This window comes from Dreissena polymorpha, chromosome 14 (genome assembly GCF_020536995.1).
Source record: "Dreissena polymorpha isolate Duluth1 chromosome 14, UMN_Dpol_1.0, whole genome shotgun sequence".
Classification (NCBI taxonomy): Eukaryota; Metazoa; Mollusca; class Bivalvia; order Myida; family Dreissenidae; genus Dreissena; species Dreissena polymorpha.
Window position 1 is genome coordinate 68,154,903 of NC_068368.1, and position 24,918 is coordinate 68,179,820.

Here is a 24,918-nt window from a genome sequence, read left to right on the forward strand (position 1 = left end):
GACCGAGTGTCAAAATATACATTGAAACTGTGAAGAAAAATGCTGAACAAGTTGCATTAAGATATAGCCAAATCGCCAGTCTCCAGAGTGTTTTTGACATGGTGACCTTATATTTATTTAACTGAGACCCAGATTCGAAATTGTACTAGATAGTAGGTATAAACATTGTATCAACGTGCCATCAATGTGCGTTCTGTAGTGTTGACAAGATTTTACAGCGTGGCCTTATGAACAACTTAACTAAACCCAATTCTAACTTAGCCTTGATAATGCATTACGTAAAATTGCCATCGTGATTTAGCCGTAAATGTGATAACAAGGTTTATCTAATATTTGCATTGGCGCCCTAGTTTTAAACCACTCATATCGTACAACCTATTCTGAATGAAGTGTCATTGAGATTCAGACGAAACATTGATCTCTTGAGTTGCAATAAGCTAAAAGTTGACAACTAAAACCGCACGACATACGATAACGAACGCCGGATAAAGACTGATATAAATGCCTTATTTAACGAACCTATTGCTTAAATGTAATACATCGGGATGAAGGCAAATAATGATAACTTTAATTTAAAGCGGAAATAAACAAAACTCGGATCAGGAATTAAAATGTTGACCTTGAAATTTCACGTAAGAGCGTAAGACATCAACTCTTTAAATATTCATTTAATGGTGAATAGTAATTCGAAATAATCATCAAAGGCATAGATAAGTTACATAACCCCTGCTCTTTAATTAAAAAGCTTACCTTCCACCAAGGAGCATAGAAATTATTCACGACATATAGTTAAGCTATTGTGACATAACCAGAATCCTACTAATACCCTACCAAACATTTAAAAGTCAAAGAGTGGTACAAAAACTGGCCAAAGGACATACGCATCCAAGATACCCACCTACTAACGGATGGTTAGACTATAATTACAACTTCCTTTTTTAGTATAAAATCGCAACAAATTAAGATCATTGTGACTGAATTTTGTTTTAATTAAGAATAATAAAATAAATATCGAAACAAATATTGTGTAAGGCATGTCTAATTTACCAAAATGCCATTACAATGTTGAATGCACAGTGTGTTTTGTTGTTTTTATATGTCATTGTATAATACAGTATGAGGTTAAATTATTTATTTGTAAAATGGGTACCGAAGCAAGCTTCATAACAGCGTCTTTTGCTTCATGGTTACATAGTAGTGGTGGCTGTCTCAGTACTGCCAAAAACATGTCTATGTATCCCTGTACAACGTCATTTTGCAGCTGATGTGAGCCCGAATGGAATATGTCATTTCTTACTTGTATAGCCTGCAAAACACGTGAGTTGAAAATTGCGCTTATAGCAATATGAGACAATATCGTATAATACACAGATGTTAAACGCCAACACTGAGACTGATAATGAAATCTTAAACAGGACACCACAAAATGCAATCAAAATTTACATTAATAAATACTATATTATCACCTTAACTGTTATAAAGGTCGAATGGCGGTCAAGAATTCGTCTTAAAAATCGATTATTCACTATTTAGGCATGTACATAGATCCCTTACATATCTGATAACGAATGTTAAACTATAATGAGTTTTTTTTTCCTTTTGATGACTGTGTATTGCTTTTTTGTCTTTGTATTTATTTGCTTAAAACAACTGTTGTTTTATTGTCATAACTTTGACATATTATGGTGCAATGAGTTTGAATATTGATTCATATGTATTAAAATAAATTCAAGAATATAATCGTGTTTCAACTTTACCTACCTGTTCTAGAATACTAACTTCAAACTGTGAGCGTATTGAATGGTTGTTCAAGCAAATGCTAAGCAACCCTGCAGAGTCAGTATCGAACACATCTGTGACTCCAAATTTACCAGATCCAGATATGAAGCACTTTGCATACTCCCAATTATTGGTGGACCACTTCCTCAAGTCGGAGTTTTGAAATGTTGGTGATGAATGAAAGTGCTCCTTAATAGTATAATCATACATAAGGCTGCACGCACCTCCTTGTGGGCATTTGCGCTTGCCATGTTTCTTAGCGCAATTGCACATATTTGAAGGTTTTTGAAAACACGACTGAGTTTCTCTTTCTGAGCAAGCATGGTATGGCAAAAGGTTTTGGATATTGCAACTCGAACAAGAAAACGCTGATATTTTGCTTCTTGTTTTGATTGTCTTGACCACAACAGCATATTGGTGTTCAATTTCAGATTTCACATATGATGTTAATCCATCTTTTAAAAGGCGAATTGCCAGACATCCTTTCGTCCAGTGCCTCACTTCGGAGTTGGTAACTTGATGCAGTGCCATATCAACCGACTGTACTTGAAATCATCTGGGAATTAATAATCATGCTATTGTTATATTTTAACAAATAAATGACTGAACAGCTTTGTCGACTTCAATATTTTACAAGCTCTTTAAACAAGTCAGATCATATATCTATACAGTTAACAGTTAATTTTAAAATCATTATGAACAACTACTATAAGAAAAATAGAAGACTTGCACAATGGTTTAAAAGAAGTCTTTAATACCTGGATGTTTGTCCTATTTCGAAAAGACGCTATTACGAACAGACAGTCTATAAGGGTTGTCTATTTAACTATGTTACACAGTACATATAAATAAATTATTGGCCATATTTGAATAATGTTAGCAAGTAAATTGGAATATGCGTAACGTATACTTAAGCTAAGGTTATTTATACGATGGGATATATAAGTGATGGTAAATACAGACTTTTTGTTTTATCCAATATTGTGATAGAATCAAATGCATAAAAAACTTCTATTACGAACCATCGATGTGACTTCTTGCACACATGTAAATACTAACCATTTTGCAAGTTGAAAATACAGCACTGACAATTAAAAGTCAGCCTGTGTCGTTTGTTGAGAATTTCGTCATGACTCTTTCTGAGAGAACGTCACTTGAAATAATGTAAAATTATCTACACTCAATTAAGTTTAAATAATTGCATCCTAGTTGAGGGAAGTTAGCACGTAAAGTTAAAACGGCCCTTTTAAAGAAGAGTGTATGATCACTGTAACCGAAGTAAGCCACTGTTAGTATTTATCCAAACTCATTTCTATGACACCTGTTGATACCGATTTAAATATTTTAATCATTTTAGCAGAGCTCCAGATAAGGGCCGTACAGCCGTAAGTATGGCTTTTTAATGTAGTTTTACGCGTTTATTTTTATAAACTGGACGTACAATTACGACTTTAATATCCCTTTTACGCATTTACGAAAACAAATCTGGCCGTACCGAAACGTCCGCGTCAGCGCGTCGCGATTTGTTGGTATCTTACCTTACGGCGCTTTTTGTTAATTTAAATTACCGAAAAGTTGTAGACTGGTTCCGGTCTTATTGTCTATTCTGTCACGTGATTTCCGATAACTCGTAAACCCACCAAAAACAAAATGTTTGCGCTGCAAGGGAAGGCTCGCTTAGCCGAAAGCGGTTAAAAAACACTTTGTTGTCATATAATGGCTACATACGGTCGTCTAAACATTCTGACATTCAATCTGTAAACCCAGAAAAATACATTGTTGCCCCGATATTAAACGATTTGATTGCATCGGTGGCTAAAAACGTTAGAAAACACGATGGGAAACGGATCCAAACAAAAACTGTGGAATATTGAAAAACCAAATATGATTGGCTTGTCACCGAGAAAAAATAAGACGTTTTACGGTTAAATTGTGAAATTTGCCGTATTGCTGCTAAACCTTGTAAATTAAACACAGTTTGGGCCTATGAAGGTTTGAATTATACAATATTTTCATAAACAGTTATACACCCTTCAATATCAAAGAACACGGGTAGTACAGTACTACCTGCATTTTTGGATATGATAGTACAGGTACTTATTGATTTTAAGCGTTACTCTTTTCCTTTCTGTCAGTGGCACTACCGTTACTATTTCACAAACCCTTATCTGGAGCTCTATCATTTAATTTGGAATCTTCTCATCTTTGAACAAGTTAATGTTTTGCTTTTAATCAGAATTACTTTGTAATAGTAGTTTAGCAAAATTTTCGTTTAAATCGAAAGTATTTTCAAAACGAAAACACACGTTAGATAAAAAAAATTGTATACGTAAATCCTCTAAATGAAGGTTATTTTTTTGACATTCCACTAATTTGTTGAGACGTACAGCATGTGTTCATCGGCGTGTTGTTCCACTCTACCACCTAATTTGTTAACAATGAAATCACAAATTATAATGAGAAAGTTTGATGATATTGCAATTGATACACTCAGTGTAGGTGTCAATGACACTGTATATGTTTACTATGAAGTAGTTCAAATTCTTTTTTAAAATGAAGAAAAGATATGATGGCAATGGAAGTAAAATGATACAATGTAGATGATTCTTGCTATTGTGCTGATTTTCTTAATACAACACGATTTCGTATTGATAGCTTAAGTAATAACACACACACACTTGTTTACATGTATCAGTGGTTTGTATTGGTCTGCATGATTTTTTTGTATTTCATTTTAGTGCGTAAACATTTGATTTAATACCTCAAAAATATTACGCATTGAAAACATGTATGATTTAAAAGGAAACCACATTAAATGTTTTTAATGATATGAAATTGTAATAAAGGGCTTCTGTAAGGCTAAATAACTGTTTAAAATACATTTTAAACGGTGTTCTCAATGTTAAATAGGAAATTGAAAAGACACGGCTTGCTAGATCATGAGTGTTGTGCCTAGATTTAAAATTCATTATATTATATTTCTTCCTTTAAAAAAAAAACACTGCACACTATTTATCTATGTTTGCAACAATATGTTAAAACGCAAAAGGTAGCAATAGGTATAAAGTGATTTTAAACAATCGATATGTATGTGTCGATTGGTTTGATTTGCAATGCTTGCTCCAGCAGCCGGGGTTTCACTTCTTTATATTGTAATTTCTGCATGTTTGTTTGCGATTTGACTTAAATTATTTAAACAACAATCAATTCTTTTGATGATGATGAGATTTAATTTATTGCAATACCAAAATGAGTACACGGCGTAAGACTTAATGGCACTATAAACTGTGTTGAGATGGCTTGAGATACCCCTTAGCACTTGACACAGGTGGTCCCATAAGCCGATTGTCAGTTAATGGCTGAATAAGTGTACCGTGAACTCGCACTGTAAACACATATTTTATTTGGTGCACATTTAAACCCGCTAGTACGTTTCAGTAGGCACGTCCTTTGGCTCTCGAGGTAAACTAGTTCATCTTGCCAATATCACAATGCATTATGTATTATGCATTCAATCCATTCAATGACATAATCGGCAATCATCTCTATATAAGGAGCCCAAATTTGCGTTATAAATGATAGTTTACTGTATTATATACAGAACCTTCATTTTAAGTTATTGGTTAATTAGTTTGCAAACAAACCTCGAGAAATCGTCGTTGCGTATGTTTTACTTGAACTTATTAAGATTTTTAAATTGTTAACATGTTTCTACTTTTGACAATATAAAAACTGTGTTTTTAGCTGTTACACAATTTGTTCATTGACGAAATAAACCCCCATGATTTAAACTTTTAGTTTGTCCATCTTGTTGATCACCTTTTAATATAATAATTGCAGTATACTGTTTTTGTATTTTGTTTATTTTCATGACAATTTAATACCTGATTATTTTTATATGTTCAAAAACAAAATAATATTAGGCAGTCCAAGCATAATCTTAGTGAAACAGAGTTTTAGTCATCTGCGACTTAGTTAAGGGGAAGTTTTAATGGGTCACTTTATACCAGACCGCAGGGAAAAGTTTCGCGTACCTGCTCGATTCAAGTGATATCGACATGAAGAATTAGATAACAAAAGCTAACTACGCAAGTCCCATCACATTACCAATGTACTAAAGCAACAACCAATATGTGACTGATAACTACTATATGTATTAACAGCTTAACATTCATTATCAGTATTTTCAAGACCAATCACGGACAATCACAGGTATAATTGTTATTTCTACACATTGTTATTCATTACCAACTATGTTTAATTCCATTACATAATCAAAATTTTCACATTATGCTATAAACTACTTTTTCTATTTTTTTTAAAGTTTACCCTGGAAACTCAAAGATTAAGTTTTGTCATGTTGTTGTGATTGTCATGTAAATTAGTGTTTAAGATTAATAACTCTTATACACACTACCTTAACATACATGAAAAGCTGACAATAAGATCATAACATGGAAAAAAATTTTTTTTTCAAAACATGGAGTTTAAAATAGGCTTACACTTTTTGTTTTGGAATTCTGTATTTCTTTGTTCCATTTAACTGTTTCGAAACGAATCGACTTTTCTATCTAAGCTTTTGGAGGATGCTAATATTAATTTTGAATAATTTGGTATTGTTTTTAATAATATTATTGAGAATTATTTAATTTAAATAGGTTAACAAATTAACACATGCGGTAAACTTGTATCGATCACTGATTATGATTTGTAAAATAAGATACATGCTTTGACATATCTTGTAAGAGTTTGGAAGTTAGATGTTAAATTTTTGTTAATGTGTTCTTAGTTTTTGAATTTCAACTGTTATCTCTGATCCCATTGTACTCCAAATTATCTTTCTTTCAGCAAAAAAAACCTATATATTTTTAAAGGTTTTCCTTCAATGTTTACATCTGCAACAAGTTTGCTAAAAATGAGATTATTTTTGTCTTGATGCTATTGGACGATGTTCTGTTTTAAAGATTGAAATCCATTTAAACCTAGAATGTAATTGATCTATGCTTTGCATTATGTTTCCAAGGAAACCAATAGTAAATTTATCATTTAAATATTGTTTCATAATTTATAAGTTATATACACTGTAGCACTTAAACAAAACAATACATTATTGGTTCATGTATGCAAGTTCAGATCACTGAAATTAAGTTTCTTAGCTTATTAACATGTAAAAGGTCGTGAACATTCACTCGTTTGTGTTTTGGTGGGTTTTAAGAAGCCTTCGGTGTCACCTTAAATTGATTAATATTGCACACATACTTTTGTACGGGTTTGAGGGTTATGCAAATGTGAATAACTCCATTTTGACAAGTTTCCCACTTTGGCCAAAAATCTTAGAAAGGCCACATTTGATAGTTATACATTTTTTGAGTGCATGAATATTTGATTACAATTTACCTTGCTATGAATATAGGTAAAGCTTTATTATAAGCATACAATTCCTAGTATATACAAGTGAATATATATGTAATCAAACGTATTATATGAATACAGTGCATATTTATGTATTGATATCATATGAAAACATAAGTATCTTTAGATGAATACACATTTTGGCATTCAAGAGTGTGCATGCATAATAATATAGCCCATATCTTTGTAGGTGTGTTTGTAGGTGTATCTTTAGAAGCATTCACTTCCTGTGAAAACATGCATATCAAATGACATTACACTTTTTATGAACATATCTATAACATACACTTCAAATGAAAAATGTATATCTCTACAAGCATAAACTTTATCTGCATGTATGATTACCTATATACGCATTCAACCGCAAAGAATCTATTCTCTTTTAATGAATACGCATTTCAAAAGAAATACATATGCTTAAAGATATTAGTTGAAATCGAAACCACTTTAGCATATCTCGTTTCCGTTATATACAAATACAATCGTTTTATATGCTTAGTATATTTTCGACTCAACGCGTTTTCTTGCAGACGCTTATTATGTAATGTAAGATTTGAAACATAGATATTTCTAGTAAATAGTTCATATAAAACATATTCAATAAACAAAGTATACATTCACAACTACATAAACAAGTAAACTGACATCAGGTTATTAAATTCAGATGAATTGTTTATTATGGCTAGTATGACGTTCATTTTCACAAATACAACTTGGTATTTAATAAAATGATGTAAAATTCAAAATTAAACTCTAAATAATTACTAACCTTCAACCGATTTTTCTGCATGCAGAAACGCACATTGACTAATGTATTCAGAAGCGAACTGAGAATGTCGATTAAATCCGTGGGGAAATTACTGGGTTTTTCCAATGAGTTATCTAAAAATAGACTCTGAAATATTTGGATCATCAATTGTTGCGAAGATCAAACACGTTCGTGAAGATCTCTTCGCAGTGACATAAAGCTCACATTGCTACAGCAAATATTGAGTTTCTAAATTCACTATAAATGCAGTATACTTTTGTTAGTATTTCTTTTTACATGCTATTTTTAGAATTGGCTTCCCAAGCTGTGTAATAAATGACATAGTTTTGCAAAAGAGCGTTTCATTTTCTGAAAATTGAAACACAGTATCTGGCGCTGACAGCTTCGTAATGTGTTATTGTATGTGATAAACGGAAACTTAACAATTTGTAAATTAAAGTGACCTGTTAACAGATTGTCTTTAGAAAAAAAATCATTAAATACGTTTACTGACAAATCTATGACGTTATAAGTAGTATAAGCTATTGAATCAAAAGCGATCGAGCAACCACTGCGCCGCGCTGAATTTAATATTTATTGGCGAATAACAAACGCTCAGTTAGTATTTCAAGGGTTAGCCAAGTAATCGAGGGAAAGCAATACAACTTCTTCATTATTTTCGAATTATGATTATGAGTTAATGAACCAATATATTTAACAATATTCTTAGTCAGTAGTGTTAATTCGCTTGTTTAAACATAATGCATAGACTACAAAATATGTTGAATATAATATACGACGATGATAATAAAAATCGTAATTTGACAAAACTATGAACAAGTCCCTTGCAATCACAATATTACTTTTATGTTTGAAGAACTAACACAATCCTTAATTTGACACAAACAGTTTGTATAGATAACGACAAGAAAAATGTTTTTAAACACAAAAGTCACAACACGAAAATGTCTGTCTTACCTGTAAAATAACTTCTTACGAACTTGCTTGGCTCAAAGTCTCACTGAAAGACCAATTTTCATTTTTGAGTATGCTCATATTATTTCGTGTCGTTTTTGCTCTAATTCGCGAGGGTCGGATTTTTCGATGGATTGAAATGTTTTAAGTCCCTTTAACAATCTCCACATATTATTTTATTGTGAGCTTTGTTTAAATTTGTTAAACAATAAGGTGAGTTTGATTAGTGTCACGCGTAAATCGAGTTTACAGTTGTTGAGAACGTTAATCACTTGGAGTAAAATACATGTAATGTACTACATAAACGCGTATTACAATACAGGTACATATATAATACCTTATCATTCATGAACAAGTAACCAATAATTGCACGGTGTGATCTTTGCGCGATGTGAACATGTTTTACATGTTATATTTATTGTGCAAAATCGCGTTTTATAATTAAATTGAAAGAGCGTATGCATGTTTATGTCTTTGCTCTGATTCTTACCTGTAATTATGTTTCGTAAAAATATGGCGATCCATTTCATATTTTGTGACACGTATTTTAATTTTAATTCTATTTAGTATTTATGACTAGTGTTACATGTGTCTGTTGATGGTATAACTGTTTTAATTATTTATTAATAAATATATTAAATATATATATAAAATTCATGTAAATGTAGTAAGTAGTACGGAGGTTAGCCACTAAAGATTCGAAAACTGCAGACAATTGAATGTAACAAAAGTGTATTAGGAAACTTTTTCGGTTTGCTTAAAGTCTTCTTGTAGGTCCCCGCGACTTCGAGTAATCGGGTGTTGACTGTATTGTACAGTTTATGTGACTGCTAAAAAATAAAAAAAAATAAACAAACAACGCCCTTCAGAGATAAACTATTAATAACATTTAACGCTTAAAACCCGATGACCTATGCATATAGACTAAAACATTGAAAGTGTGTCGTATGAAGCAATATAGAAGCGATGACGTCAAAAAAATCAATGTAGCCAAGAACAGTGCAAGTGTATCGTATTACGCAATTGAGAAGCGATGACACGATGACGTGAAAACAATCCAGGGGCAGTACTTTAAAATAGAAAATAACAATATGCACGGGGTAGTACTGTAAAATCGAATTACCAATAAAACCAGCTTAGGTGATTAAATATATAAGAATCAAGCATATAAAATGGTCATTCGATTAATTATTCCAAATTTTAAGAGGAGAACGATATAGTAAATTGAAAACCAACAAGCATTTGTTTTTAAATACTTTTACATCATATCCTTTGAGTTAATTAAATTGAAAAGTTTAATATAAACATTTTTCTTTCAGATATTTTAATTTGCGAATACGCTTCAAAACATCACCATACAATGATGGTTGGGAAATTCCATTAGTTAGATGCCATTTTAAAGAAGCATTATATTTTGAAATTAAATCACCATACTTTGAGTGAAATTTAACGAATTCACTTCGTAGGTTATGCTACAAAAAAACTTGTTTTAGCAATTTCCTCGTCAATATACGATCACGATCATTAAAATCTTTAATACACGAACATGCTCTTGCATAACGTACCAACTGCGAAACGTAAATACCATTTGGATGGGCCTTTAGGGATGTTACCATTTATGAACTGAACATTCACAATTTCAAAGTCAAAGTCGTCTCGTTTGTCGTATAAACTTGTCTTAATCATATTATTATTAATAGTAAGATGTAAGTCTAAATACGCAGAATCTGTATTGGATTGACACGATCTATTTAAGACTAGTTCGTTCGGGTAGATTATGTGAATATATTTGTCAAAGAATGGGTTATCTAAATTAAGTATGTCATCAATGTACCTACAAGTTAGGTTAAAACGTTGAATCAAATCTAGTTGCTGAGTTTTAGATAATTCTAACATAAAATCGCTTTCATAAAAATATAAAAAAGATCAATTATAAGTGGCGCACAATTAGTACCTATAGGAACGCCGATGATTTGTTTTAATATTTTACAATTAAATTAAACGAACAAGTTATCCAGAAGAAAAGTAAGTGCTGCACAAATGTCAAGACAAGTCCAAATGTTGTATTTATCTAATATCTGATTAGTTAACAAAGGCTTTTTAGTGTTAAAAGAAAGAAACAATCACTTCTCTCTAGCAATTGTTTTTTTCAATCAAAGAAAGAAGTTTGGAATTTATTAAAGTGTGAGGAAGCGTTTTATATAGTGTAGAAAAATCATAAGTGCCTACTTGTGACACCTTATATTTTTTCTTTTTAATATTATCAATAAGTTTTAAGGAGTTTTTATTGACCCAACTAGGTTAATATTACTATTTTCATAACCTTTATCACACTATTTAGCTATATGATAACTAATTACACTCAATGCAGATGTTAGATACACTGATAATTGCTTGGTGGTTCAAGACACTGAATCAGCGATAAAACGACTTTTATATGGCGTTTTATGTAAGTTAGGTAACCTTTAAAGTAATACAATTTCTTGTCTGTAATATTAACTATTACATTTATTTTTTGCATTCGATAATATGGTCGGCAATAATTTCATTAGGTTGCTTATTGTAATCACAATATGATGTAGTTTGTGAAAAATCTTGTGAAATAGTTTGAACATAAAACACTCGTTTTTATAACATTATTAGCTGCCTTATCTGCAGGAACTATGATGAATTTAGATTGTTAGTCGTCAAGCAATTTACAGAGACTTTGTTAATTAAATTTAGGTGAATGTGGTAATGCCAAAGGATTTGTATTAAAAACATGTATCTTATTCGTGGACAAACATAATACTTTGGTCTCCATTCATTGAGTGCAGTAATTTCAAAAAATTCATACCTGCACCATTTAGTACAATATTCCTGCAAAGATGTTGAGATTTTCTTAAAGCAGTCATCAAAATCAACAGGAATAGGCAGTCTATACTTAGGGCCCTTGCGAAGTGAAATAACATTTCTTAGGTTTTAATTTTGAATGAAATTAAGGTCCTCAGTTATAACATGTCCAACTGGACCATATACATAATACACCCAAACCACAAACAACAAGATGCTATCTGTTAAAAGTTGTGTTGTTACTGTAGTTCATTAACCCGTACAATAAAATATAAAATGCATGAGTGTTTAAATGTTTAATTGGTGTGAGATCTGTTGAAATATGACACATTAAAAATTTCTCAATTTATTATACAAAGCTAAATTTGTACCACGGGTCAAAAGAAAATCAGTATTACAATGCGTGGTTGAATATAAACTTCCGTGTAGTAAATGATCCTCTATTCAAAATATCCGCTTCGTACACGGGCATGTATTTATCTATAAAATGCCATTCAAACGTGAAGTTGTTGCGTTCAAATATAGTTTAAACTTATCTGGCAATTTTTTTAGGACGTTTTCGTATCCGATATTAACATTTTGAGAACAAATCGTGTTATTCGCAGAAAGAAAGATATATTTATATTACTTAAGAGATTATTTACAAAATTGAAAAACGCTTAATCTAACATTTTATTCGTATAATACTTTATACACCAATGCTTAAGATGAACGAGTTGTATTGTTTTCGAAATCTGAGACGCGAACAAATTGGTGGGGGATACATATTGTGTTTGGTTAATATCAACGAGGAGTATGAAGGTAGTAACATTACATAAGCTGTGTAGTAGTTTTTTAGATTGTGTCGTTCAGTTAATATAATTACTTAAACTGTATTACAAATAAAATCAAAGACAATCTATAACGAAGGTGGATTAAATATGATTGATATATGTTCCTTTGAAAAATACATGAAAATAACATGGATTAAGAGAATAATGTCAGGCGAAGGAAATTGCTATTCATTGGCAAAATCGTTAATAGATCTTAGGACAATATCCAACACTGGTAAAATGTATGCCGACAAAATATGTCTACACCTGAAAAATAAATTTTGGCTCGATGTTTTAAAAAACTATATATTGTACGTTGAAAAGCTGCCAATATTCTGGATATGCCTCTATTTTATAATCATAATTTTACAATAAACAAAAGCTATATCTATATTAAATGTCTATATGAAAGAGGCAACCGATTTGTAAGAGATATTATGGTAGAAAGAAACTATATTTCCAAAGAATCTTTGGATACACAGGTTGGAACAAATGTAAATTTCCTGCTGTACCAAGGATTAAAAAATACAATAAAGAAATATATTGACAAATTTGAAGACCTGCAACATTTTAACAAAAAATCTCAAGGACCTATATTACAAACTTACATTAAAAAAAATAACCAGCCCAAAAGAAAAGAAACATATTTATAAAATATTAATTCAAAACAATGAGATTCCAACTTGTCATACAAAATGGAACACAGAATTTTTTAATATTGAATGGAAAAAAGTACATCCACTCGTATTCAATCTAACTAAGGAAGTATATGTCAGATGGCTCCAATGCAGAATAGTCCACAGAATATTGGGGACAAAATCCCTTATGTTCAAAATGAAAATTGTAGCAAATAATCTATGTACTGTTTGTAACACTGAAGTTGAAGATATAACGCACTTGTTCTGGTACTGTCCATTTACCCAAGAAATTATTAAATTTGTTGCTGAGATTATTCGTAAAGTAGACCAAGCATACCTATTTATATCACATGTCAGAATCTAGTCCTTGGAATTATTAATCCAAAAATGAACGATTTAAACATAGTATGCCTAGAGTTTAAACGATATATTTTTCATTGTCAGAGAAAAAACAGAATCCCTTCAAAGTATGGACTCGTAAATAGTATGAAGCACGCTTTTGAAATTTACAAAAATACAATTAAATCAGAATAAGAATTTAGAATCTGGTCCCTTGTTAAAATATTTACTGACATCTCATATAACGACATTACAAATAGTTAAATAACTGATAATATAAAAATATTTATCCTGCAAGTTTTGTACTAATATCTGCATAATCAATATTCTTATATAATACAATTCAGCACTTACAAATAAATTTTCTAATGTGCAATACTTTTTATTATAATTAATATACATACATATAATCAACATTAAGTAATGTTATATGTAACAAGCTTGTTTTGTTGTTGCGTGTGTTTTTTGCTGTTGTAAACTACTTCTAGTATAACACAACTAGATTTGTATATGAATGTATGTTGAATGTACGCCAGTAATATGAATGTACCCATCAAGTAGCTGTACACTACTACCTGAAAAGCTTTGTATGTATGTATTGTATTGTCTACATATGAATGTAATATTCTACGGAAAAAAATTGCAAAAAAAAATTAAAAAAAAATTAAAAAATTTGGATTTTGGATTTGTGAATTGTTTACAAGACTATTAAGGATCCAGTTACAAATTGGCAACGACAAATATTGATAGAACTTACAACATAAAATAATTAAAAAGTATTTATGAACAAATGCTTAGTCATTCATGTTTGATCTCACTCATAGCCGGTATAGACCGTACAGGTACGTACATAGCACTGGACATTCTGATACACGAGGGCAAGGCGGAGGGAGCCGTGTAGATACACGGATGTGTACTGAATATGAGGAGGAACAGGGTTAACTGGGTCCAGACCGCGGTAGGGGGACGCAGTGAAACACATTTGTCATTCTACAATTGAAAAATAATTTTGCTTTTTTTCTTTCTCCTTGAATTTATAATAGTTTCTTTCATTATCAATGTATAATTAATGTCCCCTTTGTTTGTTTGGACTGTGCATTCATTAACGTGTGTATAGTTATTAAAGTGAATACACATGTTTTAGGTCTATTCTTTCATCAATTATAAATAGTAATTGTTATTGTTATCGCTCTTCAGGAGTATTACCAGTTTCTTCATGCGGCTCTGGTTCATGCTCTGACGATGAATAGCGCTCCCATCTCTTCTGACCAGTTCCGGAATCGTGCTAGTAGTATTGATAGTGTCACAAAACAAAAGCTTTTCAAGGTAAAGACGTGTTTGAGATATAAAAACGTGTTTGTGACTGACGCGATAATGTTCAAACAGTGAAACCGGTCATATGCGTACATCACTGTGATTATAATGTGATTTGTAATATGTTTAATAACACAAAATCGTGTTGTCTTAACTATATTTCATTAAATTATAAACCTAGCTGTATTACTCCTACTCTATGATTAAATAAAGAATAACTTAGAATAATATCAGTATAAAGAGGTGAAACTCCAACTGCTGGAGCAGTATGTATTCTCATAATATACAATTAGTAGGTCCTTTCTTCAATGCCAATGACCAATTGCCATAACAGTTCGATACATATATTGATGTCAATGTATGAACTAAAGATGTTTGAATTATATGATTCATCGGTTTGAATAAAGACCAATTGTGCAAATTAATCAGTTGAAGTCTTAGTTAGTGGTATACAGTGAATTTGATGCAGTTTAATCGATCTTTTTTATGGGTGCATAAAATATTAAATATAAAAACATTACAGCGAAGCAGGAGTATTCTTGATTGTGTGTTTATATCTGGATCATGTAACGATTTTCTTTATGTTTTTAAGGGTCTGAATTTGCTCGTGTTTTCTTTTGTAAAGTTTGGCTAGTATTTAATTAGTATGTAATAAGTATTTAATGAGTAAGCTTCAGTTTAATCATCGATCAGATATAAAACACACAAATATTTGATTTGAGCGTATATCCATCATTTCTTAACGGACATTTTCATAGATTTTGTTATGTATTGAAGTTTGTCATTTAATGCTTTAAATTCATAAATGTAAACATAGGATTTAAAAAGCTCTAGTAAAAAACAAGAATAAAATTCAAGACAGAGAACAACACTCAACTGGGCTTGAACCACTGACCCCTGGAGTCAAAGTCTAACGATTAGACCACTCGGCCATCCGTGCTCATAGAGAATGGTGATATAATAATATCATACATATAATTCAGATAACTAAAACTGCAGTTTTCAGCAGGGCTAACGCGCATTCAGGTGATGTAGACTTGTACGTACTAAAACGTTAGGTTTATAGTTGATATTATTAAATATTGATTGTTCTAGTATAAACTATTTTCATGGACGGTTTTCTAAATTTCCATTTTATAAAATGTAAAATCGGGGTACAGAAAGGAATGTGAAATTTGTTTTAAGAATATATACTTTTACATCCTTATCTGCTAATTACAACAACGAAAACATATTTTTTTCCCAGCCAGGATAGTCGAGCGTACGACTGTCTAGATATGTTTTTTATGGAATGGAAATCATGTACACAGCTTAATAGGTCTGAACATGCATTGACTGCATCGTTTATGGGCTTGACAAGATACAAAAGGAGCCCATATAAACATAAACTTAGGTAAACATACAAAGGTGCTTAGGGTCCACAGATTTTGACAGAGAACATATTTCCGTTCGGGATAACTAAGATGTTTATGGTACAATATATTGAATGAGCGCACAAAGAATAAACGAGCAGTGACCTGCTAGCATTATAATACTTGTTCTGATAAAATCTTGGGTTCCACTTGTTCCAGTTATCTAACCAAGTAGCGGACTTCAGGTAAAATATTCAGTTTAATTATCTGTTTTAACCTGAAGGACCCATTAAAGAAAATTAGTTAACAAAATGTATACCCTTGAACATGAACAACATGTAAACATATTTCCGTCAGAGTAATATCATATACGTTGGCTTGTTTTATGTGAAACTTCAGTGCTCCCGCTAGTCAGAAATCTTATCATATCTGGTGTCATTTGTATGTCTATAAACACACTGCCATAAGTATTTTATTGAGATAGGACACATAATTGCGATAACCTCAACGACTTTAATAGAAACGCATTGTAACGTTTACTTCAATGAATTATGGATTAAACCAAACATCTATCGATCTTGGCCAAGTACTAACGTTCAAATGAATAATAATTCCATAGCACCATAATTTAAATAAAAAATAATTCAGGAAAACATTTAAATGAAACTCCCATTTAACAACTTACTGATTGCAAGCAAAAGCAATACAATTGTAATACTCTGAGCTAAGGTGAAACAAAAAGAAATGTTTACCTTACATTCTCGTCATAGATCATAACGTTAATCATTGAGGTCAATGTCATGCGATTTCAGAAAAGAACCACAATAATATAATAAAGTGATATATAAAGTTTATTAAATACCATATTCAATTCTTGTAATCGTATGTAAACAAATAATAATATTATTCAAAATTATCGAAACGCTATATAAATTTAAATCATAGTATATCTAATAAAAAGGCATAGGCTACGCATTGTTGTTCGACGTTTAAACATTTTAATTCATTAAGTTCGTTATTTAAAACAAAATATGTTTTATTTTAGTTTAAACAATAGCTGTGATTATGAAATACAATGCCCCCTATTTCCCGCTTTGAAGCCATATATTTGACCTTTGACCTTGACGGATGACCTTCACATTGACCTTAAACCACTCTAAATGTTCAGCTCCATGAGATACACATGCATGCCAAATATCAAGTTGATATCTTCAATATTGAAAAAGTTATGACCAAGGTTAAAGTTTTGTCACAGACACGAAGACACACACAATGACAGACAGGCAGGCCAAAAACAATATAACCCCGATCATTCGATCCGGGGGCATAAAAAGCAGATGTACGAATACAAAATCGTTAATATATATGTTTTGTTAACAGGCGATTTTTTAATCATTTTAAATTGTAAACTTATTCGCCTTGCATTTTTATCTTAATGTAACTAAACTTTTATCCCCAATGGTAAGTTTTATGAATATATTAATATATTCAAATGATACATTTGAAAAGTGCACATGTAGTTTTCATTGATCTCCTTGATCTCTAGAACCGATGGTCATTCGCCTGCATGTATCATGTATTAAAATGGTAGACAGAATCCATTAAACAAACGGTTTGAAGTATGAACAAGAAATGTTTCGAAGCACGTCAGTTTCGCTGATATGTGCACCCTTGGTCGTAGAGTGGCTGATGATATCCTTCCACTTGCTGCTGTGTGCACTGTTTTTGCTTTCAAGCATGCATAATTTTATATTCTTCTGAAATCATATGGGACAGTGCGAAACATGGATAATATTTATTTTGGTGATTGTACTGGATTCCCTGACTCTTTAAATGTATAACAAATAATTGTAAATGTCAATTTATCATAAGTTCTAAATTGTTCTCTGCTTTATGTTTACTAAGCATGTATGAACACTTATATTTCAACGTCATTGAAAGATGCCTCTGCATATGGACGACTACCGTCGTGCCTTTCACCCAACGACGTATATGCCGGCCTTCCTTCGGCTTGCTCTACCACAAAAGAAGCGTCTGAAAAAATAAATCAATGGAACAAATAACTTACACACGTGATTGCACAATAGGTTAAATACGGGAGTATATTCGTGGTATTACAGAGTAAACTAGAAATCAAAAATTTATATATAAAATCTTATAAAAGACTTTGACCTCAAACATAAAGAAAATAAAGCTTTTATTAAGGGGTAGTACAGATGCATCATACATATGTTATAATTTTAAAATATGGAAAACTCCCTCATTTACGTTATGATTTTCTTCTTTTTTTTCAATGATCATACAATCGCTTTAAATATTTTTTTTTTGTAAGACGCTTATGCCCGTACTATTGTCCAATTGATGCGTAGTCATTTGGTATAGAAATTAGCACATCAGCGCCTTGTTGGATAACAATCATAATGGGCCGTGAAATTCAAAATTAATGTGTTGTTATCGACTCCAGCCTCTACTGATAAGCTTAACGATTTACGGCATACAGATACACAGTTACTCCATTTATACTTAATGCTCCTATATTGTATTTTTTCAATAACACTTCCATTTAAGAAACATCCAAATAAAAAAACCAACATATACCCTTTCTGTAAAAACTGGGTAGAAATAGAAAGACAATATATGGTTTTTTTTCAGTACAATCTCTTGAAATAGCATGGCTAGGACCTGTCCATTATAATGGTATTTGAAAATCTTTAGATTTCTACTACTAAAGTTGTTCCTTTTCTTACTATACTTTTCATCGAAAGTAGCTACGTTGGCACAGATGCGATATTGACATGATTTAATTTACGCCATTACACGGACCAAGTTACTATTTCCCACGACTTATTTACTCATGAGAACAACTTAATAAGTCGTGGTAACTAAAAATTGTCGATATTTGTTGACAACTTCCCACCACTCACCAAGCCATTGTAACGACATAATTAAAAACACACACGACAGAGTCACATCTAGTACAACCGTATGTAACCCCTTATATAGGTAGCACTTAATGAAAACGACTTACAAACGTCTCATACATTAGAATAAGACACGCAGCAGATGTGTTTAGGTAAACTTAATCAAGGATGATCATGTTCGTTAAACTGAACATGCACGGTGAAAAATAAATGCTCTTAAATGAATGCCTATAGGTTTTTCATGTTTTATCTATTTACTCTGTTATGTTAACGGAATCGTATTTACTCTGTAATGTTAACGGAATTGGATTGGCAATTTGGTCGGGAAAACAAATAAAATATCTTTCATATGAATTTTGATAAGAATTTTGGATTTAAAGATCACCGGCAGCAGTTTTAAAAACCTTAAATATACCAATTTTATGTGAGATTATATAGAGATATTTGTTGGATTGGGTGGAATATCGATTTTCATTCACGAGTGGTCATAGAAAATATATTTTTCTATGATCTCGAGCGAATTAAAATGGATATTCCACCCAATCCAACAAATTTTCTTTTTATTTTATGCTCACAAATTAATATTTTTATTCGTTTGCCAATCCGTTCAAACCAATTTCCCATTGGGCGCCCCAAAATATCATTACCGCTTTTACAATAAGCGTTGCAAATAGTTCACAAGAAAACAAACGTTAAACAATAACTTTTTTGTATTAACAATGCAACACATATCAAGTGAACAGAAAAAAACACCCATAACATCATTTAAAAAATAAATAATCATATGATGACACAATTTGTTTATGTCATGTTGGCGTATTAATAGGCGGAGTCTTTGTATAGCGAAAATAACGCTACCAATGTCTTCGCCATTTTTAACAAAATGCACATGAAAGGAGTGTTAACAATTAAATGGAATCAACAGGAAAATTCAACAGTAAGTGTTCGTGCCAATTTATCACAAACTAGTTAATCGCTATTACTGTCTGGAATCATGCGAATACGCTTGTAGCGTGGTTGATCAGGAAAATCAGGCGAAACATCCGGTGTTGGTGTTGGAGATTTCACTTGTCGATTAAACACATTCTTGTGGGACAGACCCATTTCAGAGCTGTGAAAATTGAAAGTAACGTTGTCGTGGCAATTTGAGTTTACAAAGAATCCTCTTCCCATCGGTAAATCACTCATTGACGTGGTTGCAGTTGCAGACGGAGGAAGACTCTGCTTTGCAACAGCAGTTTGGTTTGAATGTAAGACAATCTTTGAAATCTGTTGTGATTGATCCTTGTTTTTCTCACTATAGTTATTTAGACTATTGACTATTGACATTTTTGTGGCCTGAACTTTGTACGATCTGGTGAGCTAGGATGTTCTCATCATTTAATGTCTGGATAAAGTGTTTTCTTGCACTGTAAAAAAAGTAATTTTATTGATAGTCTTGGCTATACATTTGGAAAAAAATCAAAAGGAAACATTGCATATTACAATTAAAATAAAGCTTTTGTAATTGCTTTGTGTCCCTTTAAAAAACTTCATCCAAAAAAGAATACAGTGCAAGGATCTGGAAAATCGGAGAAAGGCATCCTGCTGAAAATAAGGAATCTTGAACAAATGGTGATAATTGCTAATTTAAAGGTAAGTGATCACTTTCTCATTTTTTGAGATATGTACGGTGGCACTAAGGTGATATCAGCGCTCCAAAAAATTAAGTCGGGGAAACACAAAATAAGTCTGTTTTCACGAGTTATTTTTTTTAGTTTTAATGTAAGCTTAGTGCCACCATACATATGCAAATGAGTTAAATGTTAATTAATTCTACCTGTATGGGGTGATTCTGGGCTCTGTTATCCCAGCGTCCGCCTTCATCTCTGCCATGATGCCGCACAGCTTGTTTATACCAATTGCTGACCTCCTGAACCAGCCTAGCTGTGTGCTGTTGCACGGTGTGAGGAAGAACGAACTGTCATCTCCTCTCATTTCCACCGGCCGTTTGTCTGCATACAGCTTATACAGATGAACGGGGTCTCTGTTGGGCTCTTCGGGGACTGCATAAGCCCTTGGTTTGACTGACCTAACACAATTAAACTTTATTTGTGTATAAAATAGTAATACTGAATTCAAAAGTTTCCACTTAGTGGCTTTAAACCATATACAAACATGATATCAATGGCTTTTGTTTGACAATTAATCATTAAGTTCATTTATTAATCATTAATTTATTGCTCTTCTGTTACTTATGAGTCAGCAATAATTTTTTAAATACATAAAAAATTATTATATCAATAATAAGTTAACCATTTTGTTGATTTAAAATAATTTATAAATATAAGAATGTAACATTTACATTAATTTCGCCATTTAAATTTTATAAGCCACTAATAATTATGACTATTAAATTAAATTCTTGAATTAAAAGGCAATACATAATTTAATGAATTTAGTTCAATGTTTCAGACATAGAAATTTACATGGTATTTCTTGGATTTTCCCCTGTTCTGGTCTTGGTCTGGCGCTCGGTATCGAGTGTGATGTACTCCTCGCCTCACTCAAAATCAACACCAAGTGTAACGTCCCCCCAGCAGAGTTTATGTATTTCATTTCCCATCTTCATGCCGAAATGGGTTGTGCAGATCATCCACAACGAATGAATCAAGGCTCTGGGACTAGAATCTCCTAGTGTCTGGGCTGAATACATTGCCTCGATGTGCACTTTTGTAAGTGCCACAGCCTCTCTGGGTTTATTCCCATAGCCTTGTTTTTTTAATGCCTCTTGTTTACTTTTCATCACTTCCCAGACATTTGCAAATTCTTTGTCATTCATGAGTTATAAGTTACTGTTATTATGTTTTAAATAGCGGTCAAATGAGTCGATGATGCCTCGCAGCGTTGTGGGCTCGTACTCACATCCATCTTTTTTGGTGACACCCAACAAGAATTCACAAATCAAAATGTTCAACTCATGCGCATGAATATTTTCAACATTTCTTGAGTCTTGTTTGTAAAGAACAAATTGGGTGAAGAGTTTCATGTCACTTACTGTTTTCTTTTTGGTGTTCATATTTTCATTCAGTAAATTGTCAATATTAACATCTCGGAACTGCCGTTTCATGGTTGTTGCTGTGGCCGTTACTGCTGCAGTGGCTGTTGATGACTGTATCCCAGCAGGAATTGTTTCTGAAGCCCTCCCATATGTTTGGTTTGTTTCTGTTATGGATAACAGTGTTGCTGATACTTTTGTTGCTGCTGGTACTGTTGCTGTTGTTTATTCTGCTAAACTTGACGTCTCATTAAGTTGTTCTGTATTTTCATTAAAATAATCTTCAAATCAAAAATATCCGAGAACATTAAATTAATTTCATCGTTTTGCATTTCATTCATTGTTAAGTTTCAGGGTAAAGGCTTAAAAAACAGACGACAGTGTGTACATGTATGTTCAAGGGAAGTTACTCCGTATGTTGATATAAATATTAATTGAAGAGTTCTCGCTCTTGGTGGAAGAATGCGTGGGGGTCTAAAAGGGGTAAAAAAATAGTTCCGGTAAAACAGTGAAAATTATCGATAATTTTCAATGATAATTTTCACTGTTTTAACAGTGAAATTATCAGTTTTAATTCACTGATATTTCTCTATAAACCACCGGAAAGCATTAAATAAAATGTTTTAATGCTTATCCATGTCATTATTCGATTAAAACTAGCGGGTATACAGCCAATAACTATGCCGAATTTTTGCGCTTCGCGATCGAGTCGACATTTTTGTTCAGACCGGAAGTGACGTATGAAAACACCACTCTTGAGTTCATAACAAAAGAATTTATATCAGCTGTTTTCATTGTAAAGTTCGACATATATATCGTAGGTTTCCTTAGTACACACTCATGACGGTTTATCTTGATTGTTTTAAGTATTGAATTATGATTTAATCAGACAATTATTAATGACACATAATAAACAGATACAATTATCACCAGAAATTGATCGATGTTCGATTGCAAGTCTAAACTAACCATTCAAATTTAACACTTCAACAACGTAGTCAAAACAAATAATGTTGATTTGAAATGAATGAATCTTACGCAAATGTCGCGTCATTTATTCCAGAATGTCTATACTATTTGTTAAATTTCTTTTGCTATTATCCGGACAGGGCCATTTTGTTGAAACCCGATTTTGCATTTATGCTTAATTGATCTCGTTTTTATCGCCATTTACTTCCAAGTGAAAATTATCTCATTTCTGTTATTTGATATATATGTATATAATTGGTCTTAACAATTAGCCGTGATAAGCGAGGTGGATTTATATCATAAAGAACAAATACTGTTGTGCGCTCAAGGTTATCCAATTCTTTTTCAATTTTTGGTTTGAGCGAGTATTGTACTGTTCTGACTTTCATAAATCTAGGTCTGGAATTTTCCTTTAGCGTTAACAAAGCCTTGATGTCTTTTACCTTTCCGATGCCATCACTGAAGACAGCGGCGTATTTCTTGAGCATAAATTGTAGACGCACATTCGTTGAAAAATGATTGACGGATACGATTTTGTCCCAGTCTAATCGTATTTCTTTTAACCAATTTTAACTCGGACCGTCACCTTTCACAGCACACAACTGCAGATGTTTGTGTTGGCCATTGTATGAGACTGACACCATTACAGTCCCCTCCTGCTCGAGAACTTCTCCAGAATACGTCTTGAGGATTGCCTGTGGTCGTCGCATCTTAATTTGACCGAACAACTTCCGGAATTCAGTGTTTGACATCAGCGTGACGGCAGATCCGATGTCTACCTCCATTGTCACGCTTACGTTGTTTATTTCCGGTTTTATGGTGATTCTTCCTTTGTCACCACTCTTCACAAAATTCATATAATGCACGCATTCAACGTCGCTGCTTTCATCCTCAATGTCATTATTTTCCAATGCGTTGACATTCTTCGTTACAGGGCATACGCGCTTTATGTGTCCTTAGGCATTACATTTATGACAGGATGGATTTTTATACCTGCAATCCGCCGAATGATAGTTCGTTCTGCCACAGTGAACACAGGTCGACCTGGAACGTGATTTGTGCGTGTATTTCTTGTTCTTCGGCAGTCTGGTTGCAGCTTTCTTTACGCGGTTGACGTTGCTTCCGGCGTTTGATGTTTGCAACTCAGGTGCGTCCCTTGTTGCGGTTTTCATCGCTATGGAGATGTCAATTGCCCTGTTGAGTGTCAATTCTTCTATTGACAACAGCTTTCTTTGGGTTGCTTAGTCTTTGATACCGCACACGAACCTGTCCCTAAGAGCATCATTCAATGTCGGACCGAAGTCACAATATTCGGACAGCTTCCGAAGTTCGGCGACATATTTATTTTTTCTGTTACACTCTCGCCAATGGCTTGGTTCCTTCTATGAAAGCGAAACCATTCTGCTATAAGCAATGGCTTCGGGGATAAGTGGGGATTCCTTAATAGATCACACAGTGTTTTATAGGTTTCTTCAGATGGCTTCTTCGGAGCGGTAAGGTTACGAAGTAATCCGTATGTTTTTTCTCCAACTAGCGTCAACAATGCTGCCACCTTCCTTTCATTAGCAATGTCATTTACTAAGAAATATTGTTCGAGTCTTTCTTGATAACTCTGCCATGACTCAACATTACTAGCGTATGCGTTAACGTTCCCGATGAGTCCAGCCATTCTATGATAATACTAGTCTTTTACGCACATTTACTGAGAAAGGGATAAAATCCTGAAATATTAATCACGCTGGTTTTCAATCAATAATCCTCGTCGCCAATTCGTTGTGTTTGTCGGTTAA

General features: G+C 32.6%; 2 protein-coding genes across 2 annotated transcripts; both read right to left on the minus strand.

Moving 5' to 3' along the window:
* Positions 1 to 1,099: 1,099 nt before the first annotated feature.
* LOC127857456 (uncharacterized) lies at positions 1,100 to 7,627 on the minus strand. Its single transcript, XM_052393850.1, has 3 exons — positions 7,537 to 7,627; positions 1,762 to 2,335; positions 1,100 to 1,306 (listed from the first exon to the last, which is right to left on the minus strand). Exons 2-3 carry the CDS (start codon positions 2,308 to 2,310, stop codon positions 1,100 to 1,102), a joined length of 756 nt encoding a protein of 251 aa, XP_052249810.1. The 5' UTR covers positions 2,311 to 2,335; positions 7,537 to 7,627.
* A 12,464-nt stretch (positions 7,628 to 20,091) lies between these two features.
* LOC127857457 (uncharacterized) lies at positions 20,092 to 21,842 on the minus strand. The gene is made up of 3 exons (XM_052393851.1): positions 21,591 to 21,842; positions 20,942 to 21,193; positions 20,092 to 20,233 (listed from the first exon to the last, which is right to left on the minus strand). Coding segments are annotated over exons 1-3 (396 nt in total). The 5' UTR covers positions 21,593 to 21,842.
* Between the last annotated feature and the right edge of the window lie 3,076 nt (positions 21,843 to 24,918).

What these genes read in the sequence shown, in the direction of transcription:
- LOC127857456 (XM_052393850.1), bottom strand. Translation starts at nt 2,310, where the DNA reads ATGGCACTGCATCAAGTTACCAACTCCGAAGTGAGGCACTGGACGAAA. An exon ending in AAGTTAGTATTCTAGAACAG is followed by an intron (nt 1,307 to 1,761) that starts GTAGGTAAAGTT and finishes CGTGTTTTGCAG; the next exon opens with GCTATACAAGTAAGAAATGA.
- LOC127857457 (XM_052393851.1), bottom strand. An exon ending in CCCAGAATCACCCCATACAG is followed by an intron (nt 20,234 to 20,941) that starts GTAGAATTAATT and finishes CAATTTTCACAG; the next exon opens with CTCTGAAATGGGTCTGTCCC.